Source organism: Hippocampus guttulatus, chromosome 16 (genome assembly GCF_054856545.1).
Source record: "Hippocampus guttulatus isolate MCC_2025c chromosome 16, RoL_Hgut_1.0, whole genome shotgun sequence".
Taxonomy (NCBI): Eukaryota; Metazoa; Chordata; class Actinopteri; order Syngnathiformes; family Syngnathidae; genus Hippocampus; species Hippocampus guttulatus.
The window spans coordinates 11,955,852-11,983,607 of record NC_141276.1 but is presented as its reverse complement, the minus strand read 5'-3'; the positions used below and the strand labels follow the sequence as shown (position 1 = coordinate 11,983,607).

General features: G+C 44.5%; 3 protein-coding genes, 2 long non-coding RNA genes and 9 other non-coding genes across 17 annotated transcripts; 13 read left to right on the top strand and 1 right to left on the bottom strand.

Annotated features, from left to right (window-relative positions):
* Window positions 1–677: 677 nt before the first annotated feature.
* LOC147193189 (uncharacterized) lies at window positions 678–2,424 on the top strand. Of its 2 annotated transcripts, none has more exons than XR_015103267.1 (5): window positions 678–734; window positions 1,046–1,186; window positions 1,378–1,627; window positions 1,822–2,071; window positions 2,266–2,424. It is a non-coding gene; the product is annotated as an uncharacterized LOC147193189 (long non-coding RNA). The 2 variants fall into 2 exon arrangements; XR_015103268.1 differs by having other exon boundaries at window positions 1,046–1,224.
* On the top strand, window positions 1,224–1,307 carry LOC147193192 (small nucleolar RNA SNORD35). Its single transcript, XR_015103339.1, has one exon. It is a non-coding gene; the product is annotated as a small nucleolar RNA SNORD35 (small nucleolar RNA).
* Window positions 1,676–1,759, top strand: LOC147193191 (small nucleolar RNA SNORD35). Its single transcript, XR_015103344.1, has one exon. It is a non-coding gene; the product is annotated as a small nucleolar RNA SNORD35 (small nucleolar RNA).
* LOC147193190 (small nucleolar RNA SNORD35) lies at window positions 2,118–2,197 on the top strand. The gene has a single exon (XR_015103347.1). It is a non-coding gene; the product is annotated as a small nucleolar RNA SNORD35 (small nucleolar RNA).
* A 365-nt stretch (window positions 2,425–2,789) lies between the features above and the next one.
* On the top strand, window positions 2,790–6,100 carry LOC147193186 (small ribosomal subunit protein uS17-like). Its single transcript, XM_086132908.1, has 5 exons — window positions 2,790–2,826; window positions 4,641–4,753; window positions 5,065–5,205; window positions 5,397–5,472; window positions 5,961–6,100. The coding sequence occupies exons 1-5, from the start codon at window positions 2,790–2,792 to the stop codon at window positions 6,098–6,100; spliced, it is 507 nt and encodes a 168-aa protein (XP_085989034.1).
* Window positions 5,243–5,326, top strand: LOC147193188 (small nucleolar RNA SNORD35). The gene has a single exon (XR_015103336.1). It is a non-coding gene; the product is annotated as a small nucleolar RNA SNORD35 (small nucleolar RNA).
* On the top strand, window positions 5,695–5,778 carry LOC147193187 (small nucleolar RNA SNORD35). Its single transcript, XR_015103343.1, has one exon. It is a non-coding gene; the product is annotated as a small nucleolar RNA SNORD35 (small nucleolar RNA).
* A 36-nt stretch (window positions 6,101–6,136) lies between the features above and the next one.
* On the top strand, window positions 6,137–6,216 carry LOC147193185 (small nucleolar RNA SNORD35). Its single transcript, XR_015103346.1, has one exon. It is a non-coding gene; the product is annotated as a small nucleolar RNA SNORD35 (small nucleolar RNA).
* A 1,024-nt stretch (window positions 6,217–7,240) lies between these two features.
* Window positions 7,241–10,247, top strand: LOC147193181 (small ribosomal subunit protein uS17-like). Its single transcript, XM_086132907.1, has 6 exons — window positions 7,241–7,276; window positions 8,444–8,557; window positions 8,869–9,009; window positions 9,201–9,450; window positions 9,645–9,894; window positions 10,089–10,247. The coding sequence occupies exons 1-4, from the start codon at window positions 7,241–7,243 to the stop codon at window positions 9,285–9,287; spliced, it is 378 nt and encodes a 125-aa protein (XP_085989033.1). The 3' UTR covers window positions 9,288–9,450; window positions 9,645–9,894; window positions 10,089–10,247.
* On the top strand, window positions 9,047–9,130 carry LOC147193184 (small nucleolar RNA SNORD35). The gene has a single exon (XR_015103338.1). It is a non-coding gene; the product is annotated as a small nucleolar RNA SNORD35 (small nucleolar RNA).
* On the top strand, window positions 9,499–9,582 carry LOC147193183 (small nucleolar RNA SNORD35). Its single transcript, XR_015103342.1, has one exon. It is a non-coding gene; the product is annotated as a small nucleolar RNA SNORD35 (small nucleolar RNA).
* LOC147193182 (small nucleolar RNA SNORD35) lies at window positions 9,941–10,020 on the top strand. The gene has a single exon (XR_015103345.1). It is a non-coding gene; the product is annotated as a small nucleolar RNA SNORD35 (small nucleolar RNA).
* A 1,166-nt stretch (window positions 10,248–11,413) lies between the features above and the next one.
* Window positions 11,414–26,611, top strand: LOC147193180 (testis-expressed protein 2-like). The gene is made up of 12 exons (XM_086132780.1): window positions 11,414–11,954; window positions 13,209–14,868; window positions 15,585–15,785; window positions 17,240–17,585; window positions 19,105–19,379; window positions 20,096–20,239; window positions 21,158–21,257; window positions 22,069–22,189; window positions 23,749–23,871; window positions 24,122–24,331; window positions 24,578–24,698; window positions 25,203–26,611. Exons 2-12 carry the CDS (start codon window positions 13,234–13,236, stop codon window positions 25,350–25,352), a joined length of 3,426 nt encoding a protein of 1,141 aa, XP_085988906.1. The 5' UTR covers window positions 11,414–11,954; window positions 13,209–13,233; the 3' UTR covers window positions 25,353–26,611.
* Window positions 26,612–26,965: 354 nt separating this feature from the next.
* LOC147193179 (uncharacterized) lies at window positions 26,966–27,736 on the bottom strand. 3 transcript variants are annotated; one of them, XR_015103187.1, is made up of 4 exons: window positions 27,498–27,736; window positions 27,339–27,419; window positions 27,132–27,167; window positions 26,966–27,043 (listed from the first exon to the last, which is right to left on the bottom strand). It is a non-coding gene; the product is annotated as an uncharacterized LOC147193179 (long non-coding RNA). The 3 variants fall into 3 exon arrangements; XR_015103186.1 differs by having other exon boundaries at window positions 26,966–27,039; XR_015103185.1 differs by having other exon boundaries at window positions 26,966–27,167.
* Window positions 27,737–27,756: the final 20 nt, after the last annotated feature.

Sequence of the window (27,756 nt, the reverse complement as noted above, 5' to 3'; positions counted from 1 at the left end):
GTACCTAAATATACAATATATGTAATTATTCTTGTGTGTTTAGTTTTACAGTAAACAACAACTGCGTTGTCAAACAGCTTAAAAGTAGTGATGGGACGAAATAGGCCGAGGCTCCGAAGCTTGTGTCGAGTAATGGGAGGGGCGTTTCCACGAAGCTTGTATCGAGGCGCTCGTCTTTTGGGCAAAACCCGGAAATGATGACGTATGAAGCCTCGCCGGCGGCTGAATTACGTGAACGCTTTGGGAGTGGTCCGATGTTTGGCGCGCCTTGCAAACAGTACAGACTACGGTATAAATAGGTTGCAAAACGCAATGGCGATCGCCTGTTATCTCATATTTAGTGGATCTCGGGCTTTTGTACTTGTTACACTTGTGCGCAGCAGTGGAACAGTGCAATCTTTTTTCGAGCCTTGTCCGTTGCTTGTGATGGAACCTGCGCGAAAAAGGCGATCCTCCCCTGTATGGGAACATTTTGATTTCATTGCTTCCAGTCAGGTAACTTGTAATATGTGCATGTATAAATAATGTGTTTGTTTTCTGTTTACAATAACATGATTTTAAAAAAATACATTCATCAATAACTATTCATTTGAAATATCTTGAATAAATAATCATGAAAAGAAAAAAGTAATAGTTGTATTGCGTCATTTCCGGTCGATCTGAACGACTTCCGTGCGCTGCGCGTGTGTTCAGCCCTCTTTCCAACTCGGCTGGCCAAGGTGGCGGATGCACAAGTATGTTTGAGAAAACGGCCCGGGTGTTGCAAACGGCTTTTTACCTTTTAACCAACACACAAGCCCAATTTTATTTAATATACATTCGCACGCGGTTCTTAGAACGCGGTGGGGTGGTTTTTAGAAGTGTAGTAGATATTTTAGATGCGGAATCTGTTGGAACTCCGCTTCCCTCGTGTGACGCTACGCTAGTAGCCGGATTGCTAATGTGGTTAGCTTAGCCACATTCACGTTCTCTGTAGCTTGTCTAAAAATTACTACTCTCGTTGTTCTTGGTCGTGCTGTGAACGCGTACTTTTGTCCTTGTGCAGACCGAGAGGGCTTATCAGAAGCAGCCGACCATCTTCCAGAACAAGAAGCGTGTTCTGGCCGCCGATGGAGGCAAGGAGAGCAAAGAAAAGCTCCCCCGTTACCACAAAAGTGTCGGGCTGGGCTTCAAAACCCCAAGAGAGGTCCATTTTCAAGTCCTGTTCAAGTCTTAATTGAATCTGCAAGTGATGTTTCTCTCACGATGGTCTTCCTAGCCTGCAGGGTTTTGACGACGACGCCTTTTGGCAAATCTGATGCGATTAGATGCCATCTAAATAGCGCATTTCTTTTAATTAACAGTTATTAAAATGCTTGTTCTGTTTTGTCCCCTCAGGCTATTGATGGCACTTATATTGACAAGAAATGCCCCTTGACTGGAAATGTCTCCGCCCGTGGCCGTCTTCTCTCTGGTCAGTGTTAAAGGCTATCCAGTGATGCTTTTAAATTGAATTCGGCGTGGTGACCAAAATGAAGATGCAGAGGACAATCGTCATCGGACGCGACGACCTGCATTTTGTTCAAAAGTACAACTGTTTTGAGAAGTGGCCTAAAAACTTGTCGGTGCATCTGTCGCCATGCATCAGGTACCTTTAAAACCCATTCTTGGATTTCCACAGCTCAATTTTTACTTCTGCACGTGATGTTTTTCTTCTCACAATGGTCTTCCTAGCCTGCAGGGTTTTGACGATGCCTTTTGGCAAAGCTGATGCCATTGTAAAATGGCGCATTTCGTTTAATTAACAGTGATTAAAATGCTTGTTCTGTTTTGTCCCCTCAGGCTATTGATGGCATTTATATCGGCCAAAAATGCCCCTTTACTGGAAATGTCTCAGTCCGTGGCCGTGTTCTCTCTGGTCAGTGTTAAAGGCTATCCAGTGATGCTTGTGAATTGAATTAGACGTGGTGACCAAAATGAAGATGCAGAGGACCATCGTCATCAGACGCGACTACTTGCATTACGTTAGAAAATACAACCGTTTTGAGGAGCGGCACAAGAACCCGTTGGTGCATCTGTCGCCATGCATCAGGTACCTTTAACCCATTCTTGGATTTCCCCAGCTCAATTTTTACCTCTGCACGTGATGTTTTTCTCACGATGGTCCTCCAAGTTAAACTCTGACGACATCGCCTTTTGCCATTACTGATGCAGCCTTGATTCTTGAACAATGAAAGAAGTTTGGGTTCATTCTTATTTTTTTGTTCTTCCCCTTCTCTAATGCAGAGATGTCTTGATCGGAGACATTGTGACTGACGGTCGGGGAGTGCCGACCTCACCAAGACGTCCTCAAGGTGACAAAGGCGGCTGGCGCCAAGAAGCAATTCCAGAAGTTCGAAGACCGCTGGCAGAAATATTACCTTGTAATAAACTGTTTGAATATGAGCTTTGTTTTGTGTTGTCTTATTCTTTGAATTGCACGGCTAACATCCTGTAGCGACGCCACTCGAGTGAAGCGTGACTCGGCAGTCGATAGTCCGCTGCTCTGCTATGCGTGCGTTTTTTGGCTTCAACCAATCAGCGCTGATGCAACGGACGTTACACATCAGAGCTTTGATCTTCTCTCGTTCCACCGGGGTTTAGCCAATGTTGTTTAAAAAGAGACCAAAATCTCTTTAATCCCACCAGTTTGGCAAGATATGATGGGCTGAAGTATGTGGGTTCGTCACAACATTGGGTACATGGACACAATCGAATGAAAGATGCCCTGTACCAAAGACTTGCGTTTATCTAATTGCCACTCCGCTAACATGGATTATTGTGCTCTGGTGAACACTAAACTGAAAGGTATTTAACACTTTGGTTAGAGCCGTTAAATATTTAGTTGGACGTCCAAAAGTTAGTCATACTGTGCTTTTGTAAAAATGAACTATAACCTGTAGAAATTAGGTCAATTTGACCGAAATGAATAGTGTAAGCTTATGTTATATTATCATTTTATGTTTGAGCATCATTTTTCATGTTAAGCATACCTAAATTATATTCTGTTTAGTCATTGCTTCGACATTTTTTATGTTGATAGGTTCTGATTGGCTGTTAAAGTAAGAGAAGCAAGAAGTGATTTTAGTTACGGGGTTTGTGTTCTGGGACGTGCTGCGGTGCAGACGTTTTTTCCCCCTCCTTTTATTAAACTGCATTGAAGGATTCCATCTCTCCATCTGTCATTCGCAAAGAAGAGCCATATGATGAATGCCTCTCAACTCCAGGCACATATAAGGGAGGTGAGAGGCACCCAAGTGTCACATCAGACCATTCGAAGCCGATGACATTAGCTTGGTCTGCGTGCTAGACGGCCTGCAAAGATACCTGACCACACCACCAGGCACGGGCGTCATCGTCTGTGCCCGGTCTGGGGAGCCTTCATGCTGGACGTTGGACCAGTGGGACTCAGCGCTGTCCTCTGCTGAAAGTCAATTCATGTTGAGTAGAAATGATGACCGGCCAACGATGTTGGAAACGTCAAGGAGAGCGCTACGCATCAGCCACTGTTGTCACCAGGACGAGCTTTTGGTGGTGGCGGTGTTACAATGTGGGCAGAATTTTGAAGAAAGGAAGATTCCTTGAATCCATGAAAAAGCAACGTAAAATATAACTTCAAAGGATGAGAAAATAAATTATGAAAAAAAGGAAATTAAGAAGATACTAAAAAATAGCAATTTTCAAAAAAGGAAAACAAATATTGGCTGTTTCTTGTGCGTGTTGGCCTCTCACGCGTACTGCGGTGCCGTGCATCCATGGAGTACAGTACATACAAAATGACAACAGGAGAAAATTGCGATTGAACTCTAGAATTCTAACTCCTTTTTCATTGATTGGGATGTGCCTTTCAGTAGTGTTATGTTACCCTTGTGTAAGTGTTTGTGTGTGAATAGTCGTCGTTTGAAGGAACATAACGACCAAAGAGTTAGCACGTTAATAGGGTCCTCCATTGACTTTTAGTATTAGCACTAGCCCCGTTTCTAAAAAAATGAAGGCTGTTTTGTACCTAAATATACAATATATGTAATTATTCTTGTGTGTTTAGTTTTACAGTAAACAACAACTGCGTTGTCAAACAGCTTAAAAGTAGTGATGGGACGAAATAGGCCGAGGCTCCGAAGCTTGTGTCGAGTAATGGGAGGGGCGTTTCCACGAAGCTTGTATCGAGGCGCTCGTCTTTCGGCAAAACCCGGAAATGATGACGTATGAAGCCTCGCCGGCCGGCTGAATCACGTGAACGCTTTGGGAGTGGTCCGATGTTTGGCGCGCCTTGCAAACAGTACAGACTACGGTATAAATAGGTTGCAAAACGCAATGGCGATAGCCTGTTATCTCATATTTAGTGGATTTCGGGCTCTTGTACTTGTTACACTTGTGCGCAGCAGTGGAACAGTGCAATCTTTTTTCGAGCCTTGTCCGTTGCTTGTGATGGAACCTGCGCGAAAAAGGCGATCCTCCCCTGTATGGGAACATTTTGATTTCATTGCTTCCAGTCAGGTAACTTGTAATATGTGCATGTATTAATAATGTGTTTGTTTTCTGTTTACAATAACATGATTTTAAAAAATACATTCATCAATAACAATTCATTTGAAATATCTTGAATAAATAATCATGAAAAGAAAAAAGTAATAGTTGTATTGCGTCATTTCCGGTCGATCTGAACGACTTCCGTGCGCTGCGCGTGTGTTCAGCCCTCTTTCCAACTCGGCTGGCCAAGGTGGCGGATGCACAAGTATGTTTGAGAAAACGGCCCGGGTGTTGCAAACGGTTTTTTACCTTTTAACCAACACACAAGCCCAATTTTATTTAATATACATTCGCACGCGGTTCTTAGAACGCGGTGGGGTGGTTTTTAGAAGTGTAGTAGATATTTTAGATGAGGAATCTGTTGGAACTCCGCTTCCCTCGTGTGACGCTACGCTAGTAGCCGGATTGCTAATGTGGTTAGTTTAGCCACATTCACGTTCTCTGTAGCTTGTCTTAAAATTACTTATCTCGTTGTTCTTGGTCGTGCTGTGAACGCGTACTTTTGTCCTTGTGCAGACCGAGAGGGCTTATCAGAAGCAGCCGACCATCTTCCAGAACAAGAAGCGTGTTCTGGTCGCCGATGGAGGCAAGGAGAGCAAAGAAAAGCTCTCCCGTTACCACAAAAGTGTCGGGCTGGGCTTCAAAACCCCAAGAGAGGTCCATTTTCAAGTCCTGTTCAAGTCTTAATTGAATCTGCAAGTGATGTTTCTCTCACGATGGTCTTCCTAGCCTGCAGGGTTTTGACGACGACGCCTTTTGGCAAAGCTGATGCGATTAGATGCCATCTAAATAGCGCATTTCTTTTAATTAACAGTTATTAAAATGCTTGTTCTGTTTTGTCCCCTCAGGCTATTGATGGCACTTATATTGACAAGAAATGCCCCTTGACTGGAAATGTCTCCGTCCGTGGCCGTCTTCTCTCTGGTCAGTGTTAAAGGCTATCCAGTGATGCTTTTAAATTGAATTCGGCGTGGTGACCAAAATGAAGATGCAGAGGACCATCGTCATCGGACGCGACGACCTGCATTTTGTTCAAAAGTACAACTGTTTTGAGAAGTGGCCTAAAAACTTGTCGGTGCATCTGTCGCCATGCATCAGGTACCTTTAAAACCCATTATTGGATTTCCACAGCTCAATTTTTACTTCTGCACGTGATGTTTTTCTTCTCACAATGGTCTTCCTAGCCTGCAGGGTTTTGACGATGCCTTTTGGCAAAGCTGATGCCATTGTAAAATGGCGCATTTCGTTTAATTAACAGTGATTAAAATGCTTGTTCTGTTTTGTCCCCTCAGGCTATTGATGGCATTTATATCGGCCAAAAATGCCCCTTTACTGGAAATGTCTCAGTCCGTGGCCGTGTTCTCTCTGGTCAGTGTTAAAGGCTATCCAGTGATGCTTGTGAATTGAATTAGACGTGGTGACCAAAATGAAGATGCAGAGGACCATCGTCATCAGACGCGACTACTTGCATTACGTTAGAAAATACAACCGTTTTGAGGAGCGGCACAAGAACCCGTTGGTGCATCTGTCGCCATGCATCAGGTACCTTTAACCCATTCTTGGATTTCCCCAGCTCAATTTTTACCTCTGCACGTGATGTTTTTCTCACGATGGTCCTCCAAGTTAAACTCTGACGACATCGCCTTTTGCCATTACTGATGCAGCCTTGATTCTTGAACAATGAAAGAAGTTTGGGTTCATTCTTATTTTTTTGTTCTTCCCCTTCTCTAATGCAGAGATGTCTTGATCGGAGACATTGTGACTGACGGTCGGGGAGTGCCGACCTCACCAAGACGTCCTCAAGGTGACAAAGGCGGCTGGCGCCAAGAAGCAATTCCAGAAGTTCGAAGACCGCTGGCAGAAATATTACCTTGTAATAAACTGTTTGAATATGAGCTTTGTTTTGTGTTGTCTCATTCTTTGAATTGCACGGCTAACATCCTGTAGCGACGCCACTCGAGTGAAGCGTGACTCGGCAGTCGATAGTCCGCTGCTCTGCTGTGCGTGCGTTTTTTGGCTTCAACCAATCAGCGCTGATGCAACGGACGTTACACATCAGAGCTTTGATCTTCTCTCGTTCCACCGGGGTTTAGCCAATGTTTAAAAAGAGACCAAAATCTCTTTAATCCCACCAGTTTGGCAAGATATGATGGGCTGAAGTATGTGGGTTCGTCACAACATTGGGTACATGGACACAATCGAATGAAAGATGCCCTGTACCAAAGACTTGCGTTTATCTAATTGCCACTCAGCTAACATGGATTATTGTGCTCTGGTGAACACTAAACTGAAAGGTATTTAACACTTTGGTTAGAGCCGTTAAATATTTAGTTGGACGTCCAAAAGTTAGTCATACTGTGCTTTTGTAAAAATGAACTATAACCTGTAGAAATTAGGTCAATTTGACCGAAATGAATAGTGTAAGCTTATGTTATATTATCATTTTATGTTTGAGCATCATTTTTCATGTTAAGCATACCTAAATTATATTCTGTTTAGTCATTGCTTCGACATTTTTTATGTTGATAGGTTCTGATTGGCTGTTAAAGTAAGAGAAGCAAGAAGTGATTTTAGTTACGGGGGTTGTGTTCTGGGACGTGCTGCGGTGCAGACGTTTTTTCCCCCTCCTTTTATTAAACTGCATTGAAGGATTCCATCTCTCCATCTGTCATTCGCAAAGAAGAGCCATATGATGAATGCCTCTCAACTCCAGGCACATATAAGGGAGGTGAGAGGCACCCAAGTGTCACATCAGACCATTCGAAGCCGATGACATTAGCTTGGTCTGTGTGCTGGACGTTGGACCAGTGGGACTCAGCGCTGTCCTCTGCTGAAAGTCAATTCATGTTGAGTAGAAATGATGACCGGCCAACGATGTTGGAAACGTCAAGGAGAGCGCTACGCATCAGCCACTGTTGTCACCAGGACGAGCTTTTGGTGGTGGCGGTGTTACAATGTGGGCAGAATTTTGAAGAAAGGAAGATTCCTTGAATCCATGAAAAAGCAACGTAAAATATAACTTCAAAGGATGAGAAAATAAATTATGAAAAAAAGGAAATTAAGAAGATACTAAAAAATAGCAATTTTCAAAAAAGGAAAACAAATATTGGCTGTTTCTTGTGCGTGTTGGCCTCTCACGCGTACTGCGGTGCCGTGCATCCATGGAGTACAGTACATACAAAATGACAACAGGAGAAAATTGCGATTGAACTCTAGAATTCTAACTCCTTTTTCATTGATTGGGATGTGCCTTTCAGTAGTGTTATGTTACCCTTGTGTAAGTGTTTGTGTGTGAATAGTCGTCGTTTGAAGGAACATAACGACCAAAGAGTTAGCACGTTAATAGGGTCCTCCATTGACTTTTAGTATTAGCACTAGCCCCGTTTCTAAAAAAATGAAGGCTGTTTTGTACCTAAATATACAATATATGTAATTATTCTTGTGTGTTTAGTTTTACAGTAAACAACAACTGCGTTGTCAAACAGCTTAAAAGTAGTGATGGGACGAAATAGGCCGAGGCTCCGAAGCTTGTGTCGAGTAATGGGAGGGGCGTTTCCACGAAGCTTGTATCGAGGCGCTCGTCTTTCGGCAAAACCCGGAAATGATGACGTATGAAGCCTCGCCGGCCGGCTGAATCACGTGAACGCTTTGGGAGTGGTCCGATGTTTGGCGCGCCTTGCAAACAGTACAGACTACGGTATAAATAGGTTGCAAAACGCAATGGCGATAGCCTGTTATCTCATATTTAGTGGATTTCGGGCTCTTGTACTTGTTACACTTGTGCGCAGCAGTGGAACAGTGCAATCTTTTTTCGAGCCTTGTCCGTTGCTTGTGATGGAACCTGCGCGAAAAAGGCGATTCATTTGAAATATCTTGAATAAATAATCATGAAAAGAAAAAAAGTAATAGTTGTATTGCGTCATTTCCGGTCGATCTGAACGACTTCCGTGCGCTGCGCGTGTGTTCAGCCCTCTTTCCAACTCGGCTGGCCAAGGTGGCGGATGCACAAGTATGTTTGAGAAAACGGCCCGGGTGTTGCAAACGGCTTTTTACCTTTTAACCAACACACAAGCCCAATTTTATTTAATATACATTCGCATGCGGTTCTTAGAACGCGGTGGGGTGGTTTTTAGAAGTGTAGTAGATATTTTAGATGAGGAATCTGTTGGAACTCCGCTTCCCTCGTGTGACGCTACGCTAGTAGCCGGATTGCTAATGTGGTTAGCTTAGCCACATTCACGTTCTCTGTAGCTTGTCTAAAAATTACTACTCTCGTTGTTCTTGGTCGTGCTGTGAACGCGTACTTTTGTCCTTGTGCAGACCGAGAGGGCTTATCAGAAGCAGCCGACCATCTTCCAGAACAAGAAGCGTGTTCTGGCCGCCGATGGAGACAAGGAGAGCAAAGAAAAGCTCCCCCGTTACCACAAAAGTGTCGGGCTGGGCTTCGAAACCCCAAGAGAGGTCCATTTTCAAGTCCTGTTCAAGTCTTAATTGAATCTGCAAGTGATGTTTCTCTCACGATGGTCTTCCTAGCCTGCAGGGTTTTGACGACGACGCCTTTTGGCAAATCTGATGCGATTAGATGCCATCTAAATAGCGCATTTCTTTTAATTAACAGTTATTAAAATGCTTGTTCTGTTTTGTCCCCTCAGGCTATTGATGGCACTTATATTGACAAGAAATGCCCCTTGACTGGAAATGTCTCCGCCCGTGGCCGTCTTCTCTCTGGTCAGTGTTAAAGGCTATCCAGTGATGCTTTTAAATTGAATTCGGCGTGGTGACCAAAATGAAGATGCAGAGGACAATCGTCATCGGACGCGACGACCTGCATTTTGTTCAAAAGTACAACTGTTTTGAGAAGTGGCCTAAAAACTTGTCGGTGCATCTGTCGCCATGCATCAGGTACCTTTAAAACCCATTCTTGGATTTCCACAGCTCAATTTTTACTTCTGCACGTGATGTTTTTCTTCTCACAATGGTCTTCCTAGCCTGCAGGGTTTTGACGATGCCTTTTGGCAAAGCTGATGCCATTGTAAAATGGCGCATTTCGTTTAATTAACAGTGATTAAAATGCTTGTTCTGTTTTGTCCCCTCAGGCTATTGATGGCATTTATATCGGCCAAAAATGCCCCTTTACTGGAAATGTCTCAGTCCGTGGCCGTGTTCTCTCTGGTCAGTGTTAAAGGCTATCCAGTGATGCTTGTGAATTGAATTAGACGTGGTGACCAAAATGAAGATGCAGAGGACCATCGTCATCAGACGCGACTACTTGCATTACGTTAGAAAATACAACCGTTTTGAGGAGCGGCACAAGAACCCGTTGGTGCATCTGTCGCCATGCATCAGGTACCTTTAACCCATTCTTGGATTTCCCCAGCTCAATTTTTACCTCTGCACGTGATGTTTTTCTCACGATGGTCCTCCAAGTTAAACTCTGACGACATCGCCTTTTGCCATTACTGATGCAGCCTTGATTCTTGAACAATGAAAGAAGTTTGGGTTCATTCTTATTTTTTTGTTCTTCCCCTTCTCTAATGCAGAGATGTCTTGATCGGAGACATTGTGACTGACGGTCGGGGAGTGCCGACCTCACCAAGACGTCCTCAAGGTGACAAAGGCGGCTGGCGCCAAGAAGCAATTCCAGAAGTTCGAAGACCGCTGGCAGAAATATTACCTTGTAATAAACTGTTTGAATATGAGCTTTGTTTTGTGTTGTCTCATTCTTTGAATTGCACGGCTAACATCCTGTAGCGACGCCACTCGAGTGAAGCGTGACTCGGCAGTCGATAGTCCGCTGCTCTGCTGTGCGTGCGTTTTTTGGCTTCAACCAATCAGCGCTGATGCAACGGACGTTACACATCAGAGCTTTGATCTTCTCTCGTTCCACCGGGGTTTAGCCAATGTTTAAAAAGAGACCAAAATCTCTTTAATCCCACCAGTTTGGCAAGATATGATGGGCTGAAGTATGCGGGTTCGTCACAACATTGGGTACATGGACACAATCGAATGAAAGATGCCCTGTACCAAAGACTTGCGTTTATCTAATTGCCACTCAGCTAACATGGATTATTGTGCTCTGGTGAACACTAAACTGAAAGGTATTTAACACTTTGGTTAGAGCCGTTAAATATTTAGTTGGACGTCCAAAAGTTAGTCATACTGTGCTTTTGTAAAAATGAACTATAACCTGTAGAAATTAGGTCAATTTGACCGAAATGAATAGTGTAAGCTTATGTTATATTATTATCATTTTATGTTTGAGCATCATATTTCATGTTAAGCATACCTAAATTATATTCTGTTGTTTAGTCATTGCTTAGACATTTTTTTATGTTGATAGGTTCTGATTGGCTGTTAAAGTAAGAGAAGAAAGAAGTGATTTTAGTTACGGGGGTTGTGTTCTGGGACGTGCTGCGGTGCAGACGTTTTTTTCCCCCTCCTTTTATTAAACTGCATTGAAGGATTCCATCTCTCCATCTGTCATTCGCAAAGAAGAGCCATACACTGAAAAACAACGAACCCCTCAACTTACAATAGTGTTAAATCAACCTACCGTTCAGCAATATTTTAAAAATACGTATTCGATATTTCATGCTCTAAATAAACTATTCGATTATATGTTGAATAATCTATAACTCTAAATTATATTATTGTTAATAAATACAAAATGTGTTGATGTTGATTAAAATGATATACGAAATGAACTAAACGTTTTGTTAGTGGGTTGACCTTCATGCTGCGATGCTCAATTACACCGCCAGATGGCAGCACGTCCCAATAGATGGCATTGACACAAAAGGAAGTGCCCGCACTTGCATTTCGCTTGGCTCGAATGTGACCAAAACATTATAGTTTTTTGACAATATTTCTGCCTTTTGCCCTTCTAATCATAACCCAAAGAATTAACTATTTATTTCAGTGACTTTTTCCCCCTCAGAATTGTAGTCCATGTTCCGGCGAGACGGGGCTCGAATTGAGGAAGGGGAAGCCCGCTCCTGCGGCGCCATGACGCAGCTCGCCTCCTCGTCGGTGCAGCAGCCGTGCGTCCTACTGAAGCCGTCAAACATGCTGAAGAGGAGAGGACGGAAATGCAATGCCACTGTTGACGAGGGGGTGCGGCGCTGACCAGCTCCCCATTCACCAAAACAAAACCAGCCCAGCCCAGCTCAGTTTAGCACGCGTAATCGCGCCAGAGAGACGTGCCGTGGCGCAGGTTGGACCGCTTCGAACCCCTCCAAACCAGCCCTCCCAAATCTGTGTTTGTGTGTGGTGATGGTGGGGGGATCCAGTCCCTGCGTGGGGCTCATCACGTCCGGAACCAGCTCGGATTACGCAGATTTTAAAAACCTGGTTTGGATGCTACGCTGTGGCCTGGACATCCCCGAGAGGAGGATGCTGTAACCAGGGTGAGATGGAGGTTATTTACACTCTTTCTGTTTTCAGCACGAAGCGGTTTGATTCAACAATGAACCAATGAAAAGATACAAATTTTAGCAACCGTGAAAATGAAGCAGTCGTGCCGATGCTGCGCGACAGCACACTGTGCAATGTGAGGCAATGAGGTTCTCTCCCTTAAGAGCACATTTTGGGCAATTAGTTAACGTAATGTGAATGTGTGCAGTGGTGTGCTGGACCTCCAGCATATTAGATTTTTATGATGCAACAAATAGTATTAATAGGTACTGTAGCAGTTTGGGGTTTCTTCTGAGATTTGATTGGGGTTTGAGATTGTACTAATGGTCTTTTGGAACGCTTTAACATGTCCCAAAACTCCCACATTTACCCCAGTGTATCTTGATGGCATTGCATGTACAGCTCTGAAGAAAAAAAGAAGAGCTCACTGCAAAATTTTCATCAGTTTCTCTGACTTTGCGATTTATACATTAGAGTTTAAACACACATTTTTGTCTTATTGCCGACAACATATATCCCATATTCCAAATGCAAACATTGACATTTGGGGCACTGATGTAAAAAAAATGGACAAAGACTGTATTTCTCCCAAAAAAGGCTCTAATACGACTACATCGATACCAGCCTGGCATATAACGATCGGCCATGTCAAATTGGACCGTGTCAGTGGTTGTAAACACTTATGATAATGTCATCTTTGATGGCTAAATGTAAATTAGATGAACTTTTTTTTATAATAACTAATAAAACATATAAGCTATTATGATAACATATTCTCAAAAAGCAATCTGTTTCTTTTTACTCCGTTTATTTTGTAGTTAGCCCTTTACTTAAATCCTTCTCAGGAATTTGTCCAAGTGAGCAGCAATCAGAAGCAGGTGGCAACGCAAAATGGCCGAGCTGTTTTTTTTTGTTTGTTTGTTTGTTTTTGCCGCTGCTATTTTATGTCGACGAACACAGTGTCAACGTTTGCTGATCTATGGCCTGCAGGCTTCAGATTCCCCACCCCTGCTCTGTGTCAATCATCTCCACCTTCCACAAATATTTGCACTCATTCCTATGTATGACCTAATTACATCCATGTTAAGCCAGTATTACGACAAACACGCAAACGATCTCAAACTCAATGGATCCCAACGTGGTCCCGACTGGTTTCTTCAGAGTGCACTTTTCCCACCACGCCTCCATGTTCCACGTGAGTGTTTTCATCTTATTGAACGTGGCCTGCCTGTGTTGTTGCCCTCCAGGCTGCGAGCCGTGCGCTGGGTGGTGATGAGCAGTGACAGCAGCGGTGGCAGTAGCAGCAGGGGAGGTAGCCAACATGCCGAGGCCCCCCCCTCTCGGCACACGCCTGGACCCAAGCTGCAGGTTCAACGCTCCCTCTCGCGTGACACCATCACCATTCACTTCTCCGCTCTGTGCAAGGAGGAGGATGACGAGGAAGAGGAGCTTTATGGAGTAGACGCTGGAGGGAAACCTGGACGGGATGATGCAGGAAGTGTTGAGGTTCATAGGTCAAAAAAGGGGCTGGTTTTTGAATGCGAGACCACAACGGTGACTCCTCACGCAAACGCCGCTTCTCCAGCCATGACAATCTTTCCCAGCTTCACCAGTCCTCAACTCGGTTCCACTCCTCCCAGCAGCTCCTCGTGGCCTTCTGAACGGCCCTCGGCCAGTCTGCCGGCCACAAGCTCCAGTTCCTCCTCACCTTGCAAGTCCACCGGGCTGTCATCCTCCAGACCTTTCCTCAGCCTGGTCAGATCCTTGTCCAATGACGTCGAGGGCCGCGACCCCATCCCGCCGACGACCACCGTGGCGCCGTCGCACGCCCGCCACAGACATTTGATGAAATCTTTTGTCAAGTCGCTTTCCACGGACTCGTCAAAGGCCGAGCACCAGGAAGCGTCTGTTCAGCAAGTTGTCCATCAGCCACAAGTGCAGCCGTCCCAGCGGCCCCCTCCTCGCAACATGCAGCTCTTCAAACAGTTCTCGCAGCCTCGCCTGTCCTCCACCCCCATCATTGCCACTCAGGTCGGCGGAGACTCCAAAACGGCCCCCTCGTCTCCCACCATGTCGCCAGATGGTAGGTCCTTCTTCAAGGTTCAAGAAGTGGAAGCCAAGATCGAAGATACAAGGCGGCGTCTCTCCGAGGTGATGTCGGACCCCCTGCAGCTTTTTAGTAAGATCATGGGGGAGGAATCCAGCGCAGGGGGAGTAGGAAGTGGCCCCCATCGAGCCAGGTTGCTGTCATCAAGCGCATCGGAGCTAAGCGGCATGACAGCCGTCAACGGACACTCCGAAGGTTATAACTACAGCATCAAGGAAGAGGAAGGAGCCGAGGGGGAAGAAGATGAAGAAACTCTCACCGGTGGAGGACCTGATTCCGTGTTCTTCTCCTTTGCCTCGCTGACACAGGCGCCGACTCTCAGCCAGACCTCCGCGTCCACCTTGGCCAGGTCCCCGTCGCTAAATCTAGGTCGCTGCTCCATGTCGGCCCTCGTTGCTCGTCAGGAAGACGAGGATTTTTGTGAGCTTTACAGCGAAGACTTTGACTTGTGTACTGACACGGAGACTCCTGACGGGGATCGCCCTGGATCCCGGGGCCTCCATACTGGCAGTACCGGGTTGTGTAGCGAAGTGGATATTGAGGAGGAGGAGGAAGTGGAGACTGTGCCTTGGATTGGTCTGGTCTGCATGACACAGTTGGTGTACTGGTACTTAGTCCTTCCGCTACCACAGTATGCATGCGCGGTGGCCCACGGGATATTTGCAGGCTTTACCTTGGCCATTTTAGCCCTTTGGCTGTCAGCTCCACGGGGCTCCTATTTGGGAACGAGGAAGCAAAGACACAGGAGGGAACCTTGGAATATGGCCCAGTTCGACATCAAACAACCAGGCCTATTCAAGGTGAGACAAAAACGATATGTGGAATTAGCCTTCGGGGCGTACGTGTGGGACAGTCTCGCAGTTAGACTCATTTCAAGCTCATTTGTAGGTCAAAGACTCCCGTTTCATATCTTGTAACACGCCGCCTCCAAGCACTGAAATTCACCCTTTTGTTTTTAATCGAAATGGCTTTTCTTCTCTAACATCCTCTGGGACTGATAAGCCCTCAGCTACAAATTGAGAGGCAGCAGTGCACCTTTACTCCAGTGCGCTGAATCCTTCAGGTGGGCGGGAAAGTCTTGGTATTTGGCACTATACTCTTGGGAGACCACACTCTGCACTGTAGAGCTTTCAGAAGCAGCTCCTAAGCAAATCTTTGGCATTGCCTCAGGTTTAGAGACTACGGTTGCAAGTCTGGTGTGAGAGGATGTGAAAATTTTTAGAAGATATGAAAGTAATCCCATGCAGTTGTATAGACGGCTGTAGTAAATCTGCCAGCATTGTTGTAGACCTGCAGCTCACATTGCAGCAGTAAAGACTGACAGTGAATGAAATGACGACCAACCACTGGTGCTAGTATGCCAAAAAGTGTCCTGTAAACAGATTACGCCTCGTCATTTTTCAAAAGTAGAAGTTTGGGGGCGGGGGGGTTCTTTGTTCTACTCAAGGATCTCAACCATGTTTTGTCTGAAAAACGACTTGGGTTTCTTCTCTTCTGCATACCCACCACATCGCAGGGCTGGATGAACGAGATCCACAACTACGACCCGGAGATGTACCACGCCACCCTGACACACTCAGTGTACGTACGCCTCGAAGGTTCCGTCCTGCGACTCTCAAAACCAAACCGCAACATCTCCCGCCGAGCCACTCACAACGAGCCCAAGCCCGACGTCACCTACATCAGCCAGAAGATCTACGACCTAACTGACAGCAAGGTGAGGCAGCTATGGTTTGGTCAGTGGTTTTCACCTTTTCACACAGGGCCCGATAGGTTTTTACCCCTTAATACACAGGTGTCAAAGTCAAGGCCCGCGCGTCATTTTATGTGGCCTGCGGGAGCAAATCATGTGTGGCAACTTTCACAATTCTTTGCTGAAATCTGTACCAAAATGTGAAATTGTCATTGATAATAAATAACGTTGAGATTTTGCACCGGCCCTCCGAGGGAAGCCGTAACTCCGAAGTGGCCCGCGACAAAAAAAGAGTTTGACACCCCTGCCTTAAAAAATAAACGAATACAACTGAATTCAACCTCTTAAAGAATGTGTCTTTAGTAAAAAAAAAACAAAAAAACATTTAATTCCGACAGCCAATATGAGATAAATTCGGAACTCTCACCCCATAGAAAGCAAACATGGTTGAGAAGTCATTGTGTATCATACCATCCGCACTCATGGGCTGGCGAATTAAAAATACACACATAGTCTTGCCCAACATGTTAATAATACAAGCAAACCCAACTAAAAAGCTAAGTTGTGAAGGATATGTGTGTCTTCATGATTTTTAACTCATTCAATCCCAGCCATTTTCACTGGAGCAACCCCTTCAATCCCAGCGTTTTACTGGATTTTGACTGATCTTGCAAGCCCCACTGAATTTAAAAAAATTGTTTCTATCTTTTTCCATTCTTCAGCAATCAGCATTACAAAATGGCTGAACAAAAGTTTCATGGAAATTCCTGGGCAAAAAACGCAGAAAAATAGCTTTTTGTAAAAGCATGCATTTCAATCATGTGAGGCACCACTGCCACCTACTGGTCGCTTTTTTTACATGATTTACAATGCAAACGGCTTATTCTCATTCACAGATTGCATCAGACCCTCCTCCTCTCTATGACGGAGGAGGAGGGTCCTAAAAAAAGACTTAGACGTACAAGTACGTCCTTGGTAGGCGAGGCCTAATTTAAAAAAGATGTACAAGTATGTGTTGTGGATTGAAAGAGTTAAATATGATTTGAATGAATAGGCTATCACAGTGTGCACAATGGCGATAGGCTTTCTGTGACAGTTGCTCACTGTGATTGGCTGTTAGCGAGTAAATTAGTGCATGAAAAGTCGACTATGAGAGTACACAAAAAAAAAGCAACAGATAATAAGATGGCATTATCTAGTAAATTAAGCTCAGCAAAATGTTGCTTTTGACATAGACTTGATCCTGCTTGCATAGTGAGTATGTTTTGCAAAAGGGCCAATATCTGTGAGCATTTGATTTCATGAAACCCTGACTGTGGATGGTATCATAAAAAAGGACTTCTCAGTTACGGAGCGAATACAAGCATGAGAATGTTAACGTGCGCTTATGGAGTGAAATATTCTGTCACGGTGGACTCACCAGTGGAAAATGGATGGCTATGCCCTTGACTTTATTAAATATGTCCCCTCCTCCAAAGATCTACCTGATGCCACAGAGCCTAGCGAGAAAAAGAGTTTGGAACAAGAAGTACCCTGTTTGCATTGAGCTGGCCAAGCAGGATGACTTCATGTCCAAGGCCCAGGGAGAGAAGGCCGAAGAGGACAAACCGACAACGCTGGGTGAGAAAACAGAGCAAGTGGACTACAAGGTTGAAAAAAACGAAGCATCCACGGACGAGCAGAAGAAGCCGACGCCCGGAGGAGGGGATCTGACAATCTACCTTTTTGGGAGGACGGGGCGGGAAAAAGAGGAGTGGTTCCGGAGATTTCTGCTCGCGTCCCAGATGAAGTCTGACGGGCGAGGCGGCAGTCTGCCCAAAAGTGGTCAGTGTGCAACACAACATGCGCATACACACACGCACGCACATTTGGAAGGCCGCATTGTCTTCAGTGTGTAACTGCACCAGCCATCAGATCTGCACATAAACTCCACCTTGACCCTTCCATGCACCCTGTAACCTGATAACATGATAAGCTGTCCACTGTCGTACCCGCTGTCCCTGAAAGGTTTAAAGACAATCCCCTCAAGCGAGGAGCGTGAATGGTTTCAGCAGGATTACAGTACATGAATTGGGCTCACCTGTGCAATATATCAGGATAATAACTCTTTTAAGGGGAAGGACTGATGTTTTTGGGTGCAGTCCAGTGCAGAGGATTCCTGAACGTGTTATTACACGTCCCTGTGAAGTGAAAAGAACTACGCCTTCTAAATTTGATGCAGCATAGAGAACGGTATTGTTAACAATCCCTCCAAATATGAACGTTTAAAAAAAGATGGGCATGTATTTTTTTTCGATGGCGTGACAACGAGGCACTCTAAAGTGGCCATGCCAGTGGATTATCTCAAGGCAAGATGTGTCTTTGTGTTTAGCCATGGCTAGCTAGCTAACTTCACAACACATTCACATCAGATAACTGCTGATGTGAAGAAAGGCGTTCTTGGAGTTCTTCTATCGAGGGGCGACTCGTGCCGGGGTCTGAGGTGCGGACCTGGGCCCCGTTTTAGCCGTGCCTCAAAAATCAGGAAAACAGTTTCAAACTATATCCCTTCATTGAGTACTACATAGTTCACGGTCTTTGCACATAGTTCCAACCAATATCTTCAGACACGTACACTGCATTTATGAACAAATCTCTTCGGTACTTAAGAGGCGTAAACGTCTCCTTCCTTTCCCCCTTAATGGTAATTATGGCCTTATAGATTTTCTTGTTCACACACAGACAAAATGAATCATAGTTAGGTTAAATAGTCGAACGCTGAGGCCATTTGAAATGTGTTGCTTCTCTAAAGAGTAGCACTAAAACATGTGAATGGCCTCTCAGATCAATTGAAGTGTGGACACGTGCCTGCAATAGAGTACATAAATGCCCCTCTCTCTCTAATGTTGATGAATAAGGCGACTAAAATATTAGCACTAAGGTGTTGGAATGAATGTCAAACTCAAGGCACAGTCAACTGAGGATACACCGAAATGGGCACATTTGAAAATGTTCAGTGGCGTTGACTTCTGTGGTGGCCTTCCACTGGGCTGCTTTCTTGTCATCCGGAAAAGAATGTGATAATGATTCGTCTCAGCAAGTCTACTTCTTTGTAGACTAGGAATGTAGCAGGAATTCTACTTTTGAAAAAGATTACAAAGTTAGGAAAAGTTGCTCAATTGGCAACGCTTAATTCTTTTGTGAACTTGCTCCATGTTGAGAGTGCAAGCGGTGACATCAATGACAACGAGCTTTCAACTCCAGAAGCCACTAAAAATTAAAAATGGATGAATCAAAAATGGATCAAATATATCAACTGCTCAGAACTTAGCATGTACCCAATTTCCCCCTTTGTCTACGTTAGCCTTGCAGCCCCCCCACAGCCACAGCAACCAGTCTGTGGTCGGCCAGGAGGCCGACGGCGGAAGCAGTGACGAGCTGTGCCACCCGCCGCCTCGCCACCGAGAGAGCTCCTCAGCTTCCTCTAGCGGGCCTGCCACAGGCGTGAGGCAGAAGATGCTCTTGGACTACAACCTGTACATGGCCAAGTATGTCCACCCCCAGCCTACGCCCACAAGCCCGGCCGCCACTCAAAGCCCTGGACACAGCCCAGACAGAAGCCCCCAAACTAGCCTAAAGGTAAGAAACACACCAGCGGGGAACACTTTGAAGGGGGGTTCAGTGAAGCCCTGTATATTCACAGTTCGGCATTTGCAAATGTATCCTTTTTTTTTTTCCTGGATCCTGTCCTCTGTTATTTCCTGAAAAACTCACCAAGCTGCCGGCGATTTTTGTACTCGGTCCAAGGCATTGAAGTATTGCTAAGATGCCATCTTCAGGCATCTTGGTGCCAAAGAACTATGTTGAAGTGAGTTGAGGAGCTCCAAGTATACTTTGCCCATCATCCTGTGGGACATTGGCGCCAATGAACTATTTTGAATACTATGTTGAATTGAGTTGATTGAGTCGCTGGACATCATTTCCACTAGGAACATTTCTGAAATGAGAATAACTTGAAGCGAACCAGCTTGATGAAACAACTTGTTGGACTTGGGAGGTTCCACTGTACCTGAAATAGTACATCCGCTTCTTGATTAATTTAATATCTGTATTGTTAAAAAATAATTAAACTATTTTTTAAAAATGAAAATACATCCCTGCATTTTTAATGCATATATTTCATCATAGTGTTATTGTATTTCACTCATCTTTTTTTTTCAGTATGTTATGAGTCGATTGGCTCGGTAAAAATAAGTTGCTCTGCTCCATCGTGCAGGGGGACACCTCAAGTAACTAAATCTGGTTCCTCGCCCATATGTCATATCTACTTGCGAATGTGTGTGTATGCTCTTTAGGTGCCCAGGAGCTCAGATGAGTCAGCTGAACCAGAAGCTTGGGTCAACGCTTTTCTGGGAAGAATATTCTGGGACTTCCTGGGAGAGAAATACTGGGCCAACGTCGTCTCCAAAAAGATTCAAATGAAGCTCAGTAAGATCCGGGTAGGTGGTACCCTTTTGTTTATTTTTAAAGTTCCTTTCAATGCGGCAGGCGTGAACATAGTAATTAATTTTTTTAAAGTGGTTCTGTCATCCATCCATTTTCTAATCAGTTTTTCCTCACGAGGGTCATGGGCATGCTGGAGCCTATCCCAGCTGTCTTCGGGCAGTAGGCGGGGTAACACCCTGAACTGGTTGCTAGCCAATCACAGGGCACACAGAGACGAACAGCCATCCGAGCTCACAATCACACCGAGGGACAATTTAGAGCGTTCCATTAATCTGCCATGCATGTTTTTGGAATGTGGGAGGAAACCGGAGTACCCGGAGAAAACCCACACAAGGACGGGGAGAACATGCAAACTCCACACAGAAAGACCGGAGCCGGGATCGAAACCTGCACCTCTGCACTGTGAGGCGGATGTGTTAACCAATCACCCACCGCCCTGGCACTGTCATCTTATTGCAAAAATTTAATCAATATTTTGACTTGCCTTTTTGTTGATGTACTGTGTAGCCTGATGGATGGATGGATTGAGCCTTGTTCAGATTGACTTACTTGTGACCCACTCGTCATACAGTCAACATGTTGTGTGAAGTTGTGCACCAGAGAGAGAGGAAGGTTTAAGTCTCCACCGAATTTAGGAGGGTGCTGGGATTCTGAAATCGTAAGATCGCAATGGCAGCGTGCGTGGCGTCACTCGCGTTGGCTGCACGAGCTGATGTTTGAATGTAAACAAACAACTGCACTTTTCTAACAGCCGCAAGCTGCAAAAATAATACAAGGTGAAAAGTACAGATAAAGGGGAAAGTTCACTGAGTTGTTTTCTGACTGCCAACTTTCTGGTAGTTCTTTGTAGGCACTTTGATATATTATTTTTGGTTTTGAAATATAAACCTTCACTTTTTTTGTCTTTTCAGCTGCCATATGTTATGAATGAGCTCACGTTAACGGAACTCGACATGGGCGTCTCCATTCCCAAGATTCTCGGAGCCTCCAAACCCTCTATGGACCACCAAGGTAGGAACTGGAGCTCTGTCTCGCACCCAAAATATCCATTCTCTGCCGAGATGCGTTTCATTGACCATACCGCTGCCACTAGCTAGCTAGCTATTCACATACACGTGCATTCACTTTTGGGTGAAGGAACCCAAAAAACTTGAACCCACTTGCCCCCAAACATTGAGCTCCTCATTAAAGTAGTACAAGATGGTATTTTGATCAGAGTCCAAAAATTAGGATTTGAAACTCACTTTTCCATGCCCAGTTGAATCCCCACTGATTGGTGCACAGCCCCATTAGTTATTATTATGAATTTCAATTCATAGTCAGCTCTCCTCTTCTTCTGGCTACTTCTGCGTTTTCTGGGGTTCCTCCCACCCAGTTGCCGCTCTGCTTTCAGGATTAAACCATTTTCCATCTTTTTTCATAATACTGGGGTAAAATGAATGGAAATGCCATTTTTCCTTTCATTTAGTCGCACCATAGCCTTGTCTAAAAATTCTGCCGTTTTATTCAGAAATGATAACCCTTTTTGAGTGGGCGTGAATTACTTGGGGCTTCACTGTAGTTGTAATTGAAAAGACGGTTGCAGAGCTAGGACAGTCATGGGAGCAAATAACAGCGGGATACAAATCAGATCAAAACGGGAAGTGCACCCAGCGAGGAAGTGCAGCTGTCTGAGGCCTGACCTTTTCACCCACTACAGGATAAAAGCACTTTCTGGCAGACATACAGGTGATGAAATGGCACGGCACAAACAACAATAGTTCAATCACATACTGTATATATGTGTGTCCAAAGATTTCTATTAGTCTCGCTGTCCGTCCAGGTTTGTGGTTTGATCTGGAAGTCTCCTACACGGGCTCCTTCCTCATGACTCTGGAGACCAAGATGAACCTCGCCCGTCTGGGCAAGGAAGGCGAGGGCCTCAGTGAGCACGGCAAGGAGTGGTGAGCCGTTTTTCTTTCATCGCCACACTCCAGTCAAAGCTTTTTTTTTGTCTGTACTATTGAGAGAGCAATCGCTCAAAGGCTGTCAGGGAAAAGCCAATTGATTGAGGTCGACGTGTTTCTGTTAGGAGTCGTAATGGCTGTCACATCTCATTTCCCACAATTCCTTCCCTTTGTGATGAAACCATCTCTCCGGACGCCAGATACCAATGTGGAATTGGCCAACACATAGTGAGTTTGATAGGTCACGAAAACAACTGTATGCGTGGAGGGAGATTCATTTTCTGCCATCTGGGCGTCCTCGGTTTGTACCAGAGGTCCGTTCTTTCTGTGGCAACCTATCCCAAATTTGTATGTAGGTAGGAAGGTAGTCTATCAAATCAGAAGTACTGTATACATTTGTATGAAATACACGGCTAGGACATAAATATTTTTAAATGAGGTATGTAGTGAGTGTGGCTTCTTGTGCCAGGTGAACCATGTACTGTATTCTTGTTCCATCCAGCTACGCCAGGGGTGTCAAACTCATTTCACATTCTGGGCCACATACAGCCTTGGTAGATGTCAAATGGGCCGGACCATTAAAATTATACCATACTCTGCTATAAATAACCAATATATGATATCTTTCCTTTACTTTGGTAGAAAGAAGCACACGAACATGAGGAAAATGTTGACATTTAATGAACATATCTTTTACAAAACATTTCATGAAGAACCTGGGATTTCCTTAGACAAATGTGCAATGTACTTTTATCATTCACATATATGCATTGCAACTGTTCCCACTGATTGCACTTTAAGATTAAACGAGATTTTTAAAGAAAGGAATTTTTCAACCATTTACACATGTGCATATAAAATCTAAATTTAATCCCTGCCTACACCTTACCAAGGAGAGTGCTATTGAATGTGTAAAGAATAAAGTATTCAAATGTCCTTGATAGCATCTGCTGTGTTGGGTCTGTCTCAGTGACAGACTGAGACTGCTGTTGTCTTCTTCTCTGATCAAAACAATCTTGTCTTCTACTTTGATCAAAACAGTGTGCCCCCTAGCGGATACTCCATGAATTGCGCCTCCTTACAAATATTCATTCCGTGTCTTTTATGCATTTTTTCACTTTTAAATTATACTTCGGACCTGATCGAACCTCCTTGTCAAACATTCCGGCCCGCGGGCCGTATGTTTGACACCCCTGAGCTACGCCATTCAGTGAAAGCTGATGGTAAAAAAAAAAAAGACGCATGCCAATGTTAGCTTAGCTTGTTGCTGTTTGTTAGCTTTGATCGTTGCATTGTACAATCTCACACATGACTGCAATGGTCCATTTTGTGATGGTCCTGCGCCTCTTTGGAAATAAAAGGTGCTTAAAACAGCCACAGGTCATCATTATGTCGCATTTGGAGAAAAAAAATGTTTTGGAATTTGCAAAATACATCAGAAAAGAGTTTGACACTCGATGTAATGTCCCAGTTACTGTAACTGGTTTGTGTATCCATGAAGATTCCTGCGGTTTCTTCATGCTAATTCAAGCCGTGTGTTTTTGTGTATGCCACAGGGCAAGGCCACGCACGTATTGTCTGGCGGACAGCGACGAGGAGTCGTCCAGTGCTGGTTCCTCAGATGAGGAGGATCCTCCGGAGCTTTTCAGTGACAAAACTGTTCTCCCTGGAAGTGAAGTGTGAGCAAACATCCTTCAGAACAATATTTGAAAATCCACACTAATGTGTTGAAACGGAATGTTCCAAGCTTCAGCCGAGCGACGACTCACTGCTGATTTAACGTAGTACCACCCACTCCTTTCCATCACGTAGGGGGGCTTAGCAAGCAGTACATGCTGTCATTAATAAATCATCAACGTGACTCACTGCTCAGCTCACATCCCCCTTCCGCTTCTGTATGGATGCTCTCCTCTCCCTTTGCACACACAGCTATGTGGGAGGCCACAGGCCCAGCAAGATCATGCGCTTTGTGGACAAGATCGCCAAGTCCAAGTATTTCCAGAAGGCTACAGAGACAGAGTTCATCAAGAAGAAGATGGAGGAAGTGGCTAACACGCCTCTGCTGCTCACCGTGGAGGTGCAGGAGTGTCGAGGGACTCTTGCTGTCAACATACCACTGCCCCCTACAGACAGAATATGGTAAGTTCATGCCCGAGGTCCTGGTTTTTAAGGATCAGCACTTGGCCCCCTCTGCTGGATAAAGTTTGCAAGAATTATGCCTGATTTGGACATTTTGAACACTGTTCGGCACAGGCAAATGGCGGCATAGTGGTTTGCGTCTGCCTGAGTAGCTTGCTTTCATTATTATGTTTGGAAGAATCAGATTGTAAAGCTCCTTGTAGTGGGGTCCCGTGTCCCAATAATGTCTCGTTTTTGGGTGCTCAGGTACGGTTTCCGTAGTCCACCTCACCTGGAGCTCAAAGCGCGGCCAAAGCTCGGAGAGAGGGAGGTCACGCTTGTCCATGTGACGGATTGGATTGAGAAGAAACTAGATCAGGAGTTTCAGGTAGGCTGTGACATTCAACTTGAATTGGTTCGTATTTAAAGCGCTCTGGAAGTTGCTGTCCACTTATGAGATTTTTATGAACTTGAGAACACAGCACGCTGCAGACGTTTCATGGCGCAAATGGAGGCTGTAAATTTCAACAGTGCAATTCATTTATGGCTAGCTTCTCAAACACACACTTCAAAGCAGCGTAATAAATAGCCGTGGTAATGAATGATACTTGCTGCTCCGGACGCACTCCGTCACACGACTGCAGCAAAATACCCGCTCAGATTAATCACAAGCTCGGTTGTCCATCACACTCCAAAATAAGACTACTAGACTTACTTCAGCACACCCCAACACGACAGAGCGAACGTAACATCAGTACATCAGACACATTGGTATTTATATGATAACTGTCAGTTCAAAAAAATGACTTGACATGAGGAAAATGTTCTTTTCATGGGGTTTTTTTTTGGGGTGCTACTCCAGTGCCTGTCATATCTTTTGTCTTCCCGACAGAAAATATTTGTCATGCCAAACATGGATGACTTGTGGCTACCCATCATGCACTCTGCCATGGACACACGTTCAAATGCCAGCTCGATTAGCGAGTCAAACGATGCCTTGAGGGGCCCGGAACCTGAGGAGTCTGAGGTCTCATACATATGAAGAAGACGTCGAGTCCGCTGTCTTTCGCCATGGCAATACATTGACGCCGCACCTCCGAGGGTGTGTTGGTGTCTATGCGGCTCAGAATGATCCATTTGTGGCCAATTTCAAAAGGCTGGGCGTCTACTGTTTACCAAACGTACGTATTGGCGTTTTGACAAATTGATTGAATAGGAACCATCAACCTGTGATGTACAGCTTCACCAAACTACAGTTGTACAGTGTCTATTTTGGGGACTTCTCCGATTGTTTGCGAAAGGTTTGTCAACCCGAGTGGGCAAATATTTGCGGGAATGATGAGAAAATAACTCCCGTGTCCATATGTGTACACAAATTTCCGTCGGTCATCATTGCTACCTGTGCCTGGCACGTGTATTCAGACAGGTCAATGGCGACATAAAAGTCAGCGTGGATGCAGTTCCAGGCTGTAATGCTTTCAACGGAAACCTTATTTTAACGTATGGAAAAAGGACTTTAAAAATGAGAGCGTGGTACGAATTTCAATGTACAGTATGTGCATACACAGCAGCCAAAACCTTTGCCGAAATCTGATGAATGTGTTTATATCAGTTTGCTCATTCACCTGACGACGTGCTTCTTAGAAACAACTTTTCATTCAAAAGCCAGGGATGCGTTTTTATTGCCAAAGCATTCTTTCTCAGTCCGGCTTGAAGGGTAATTGGTGGTGAATGTCAAAAGTGCGCTTGCTTTGAAATCTGTACTTGCCACAGACTGATAGTCATCAGCAGGGGTATTTTTATTTATTTTGTCAGATCAGAATATGAAAAACATTTGGGGAGGGGGGGTGTCAAAATGTGCTCATCTGGATTCTAGCCATATTTTTCCAGTAGAATTCTAGAAGGTGAGAATATGCAGCATCCAGCCAGCCAACAAATACTTACTTTGCCATTCAAACACATGCTGTTTACTGCGTAGCGTGCGCACAACTAAAGTGACAATTCATCTGTCAATGTTTAGTTGCCTTAAAGGCCATTTTGTTTCTCTAAGTGTCGGTTATGTGGATAAGGCAGAAAGTGCCTTTATAATAAGCAAACATTCCTCCACAGTGAACCATTTTTTGCAGCCATGCTTAAAAAAGGGGAAAAAATGTGCCGTTATTGTTGTACAAATTGTTTGCACTGTGAAGAAACATTGCTGTTGTGTTCAGTGATGTCCGAATGTTATGGTTCAGGTCATTGTGGATCAATTTAAAAAAAGATTTTGCTCCAATAAATGGGCGTCATAATTGATAAAGATGACCATGAGGAAAAGGGCATTCATGCAATATTCGGCATTGCTTTCCTTGTGCATAACCACAGGACAACACAGAGAAGAGACATTGTCTGCAATCAAGCATTTCCGGTTTCATGGAAATTAACTGCCAAGTATTTTGGAAAAATAACACTGTCACCTGTTACTTGCGTGAGAATTACACAACAACTGTGTCATGCTTTAAAAGGAACTTGGGAGAGCCACCAAGGAACTCCACTTATAACGTGTGATTTTCTTGCAGAATGTACTTTTTTAACCTGCATGACCACCAAAAACATGAACCAGGTTTTAAGTATAGCGCATTACTCATGCCGCAAAACAACAATCAAACGAGACTCATGTTGTTGAGGGGCGAAAATGCTTTATTTGAAGATGTATGGCGCTCTTCGAAGGCAAATGGGTCCAGGACATCAAACTGTCTGAATGGGAGGGGGGATGGGAGGGGAAGAAAGGCCACCTAATTTTAAAAGACCTTTGCAAATCTCATTAAAAAGTAGTACAACTTACACTTAGGCTTTTCCCGATCCGCCGCGTCACCGAAGGCTGCAGCATGAATAGATTTAGATGCATTTAGACTACAGCATACAGACACAACGCGTGCATGAAATATGTTTATTCAGATTTTAGGTTAACTTCATTTTATATCGGAAGTCTAACGCACTTGAATCATCATTAAACAAAAAAAAAGGATTTGCGTTATAAACGCATACTTACGTTGTCGAGAACGGCCTCCACACGTGCTTAGCCACGTGGCTGCAACGTGACAACTATTTCACAACGGCTTGGCTTTCAAATCTGGACCAAGAAAAAATTGCATTGGGGTAAAATGTAAGTATCTTGGTTAGCTTTGTGTGGATGAAGCAAATTCCTTACCGTAACATATTTGTCAATCGATGCGGCCCAGTGCCCATGCTGACACATCGAGACAAACGAGCCTTTAAGCAAATTACGAAAATAAATATAATTAAAGGGTCATCTCGGATTGAAACGACTAAATAAAAAGTTAAGTAAATAATTTGTGATCATTAAGAACACTCTCCGGAGGACAGACGGACTAGCCAGCGAAAGCATGTTTAAGCAAGGTTTGCCAAAACTGCAATGATAACCGGACACGAACCCGGAAGTTTTTTAT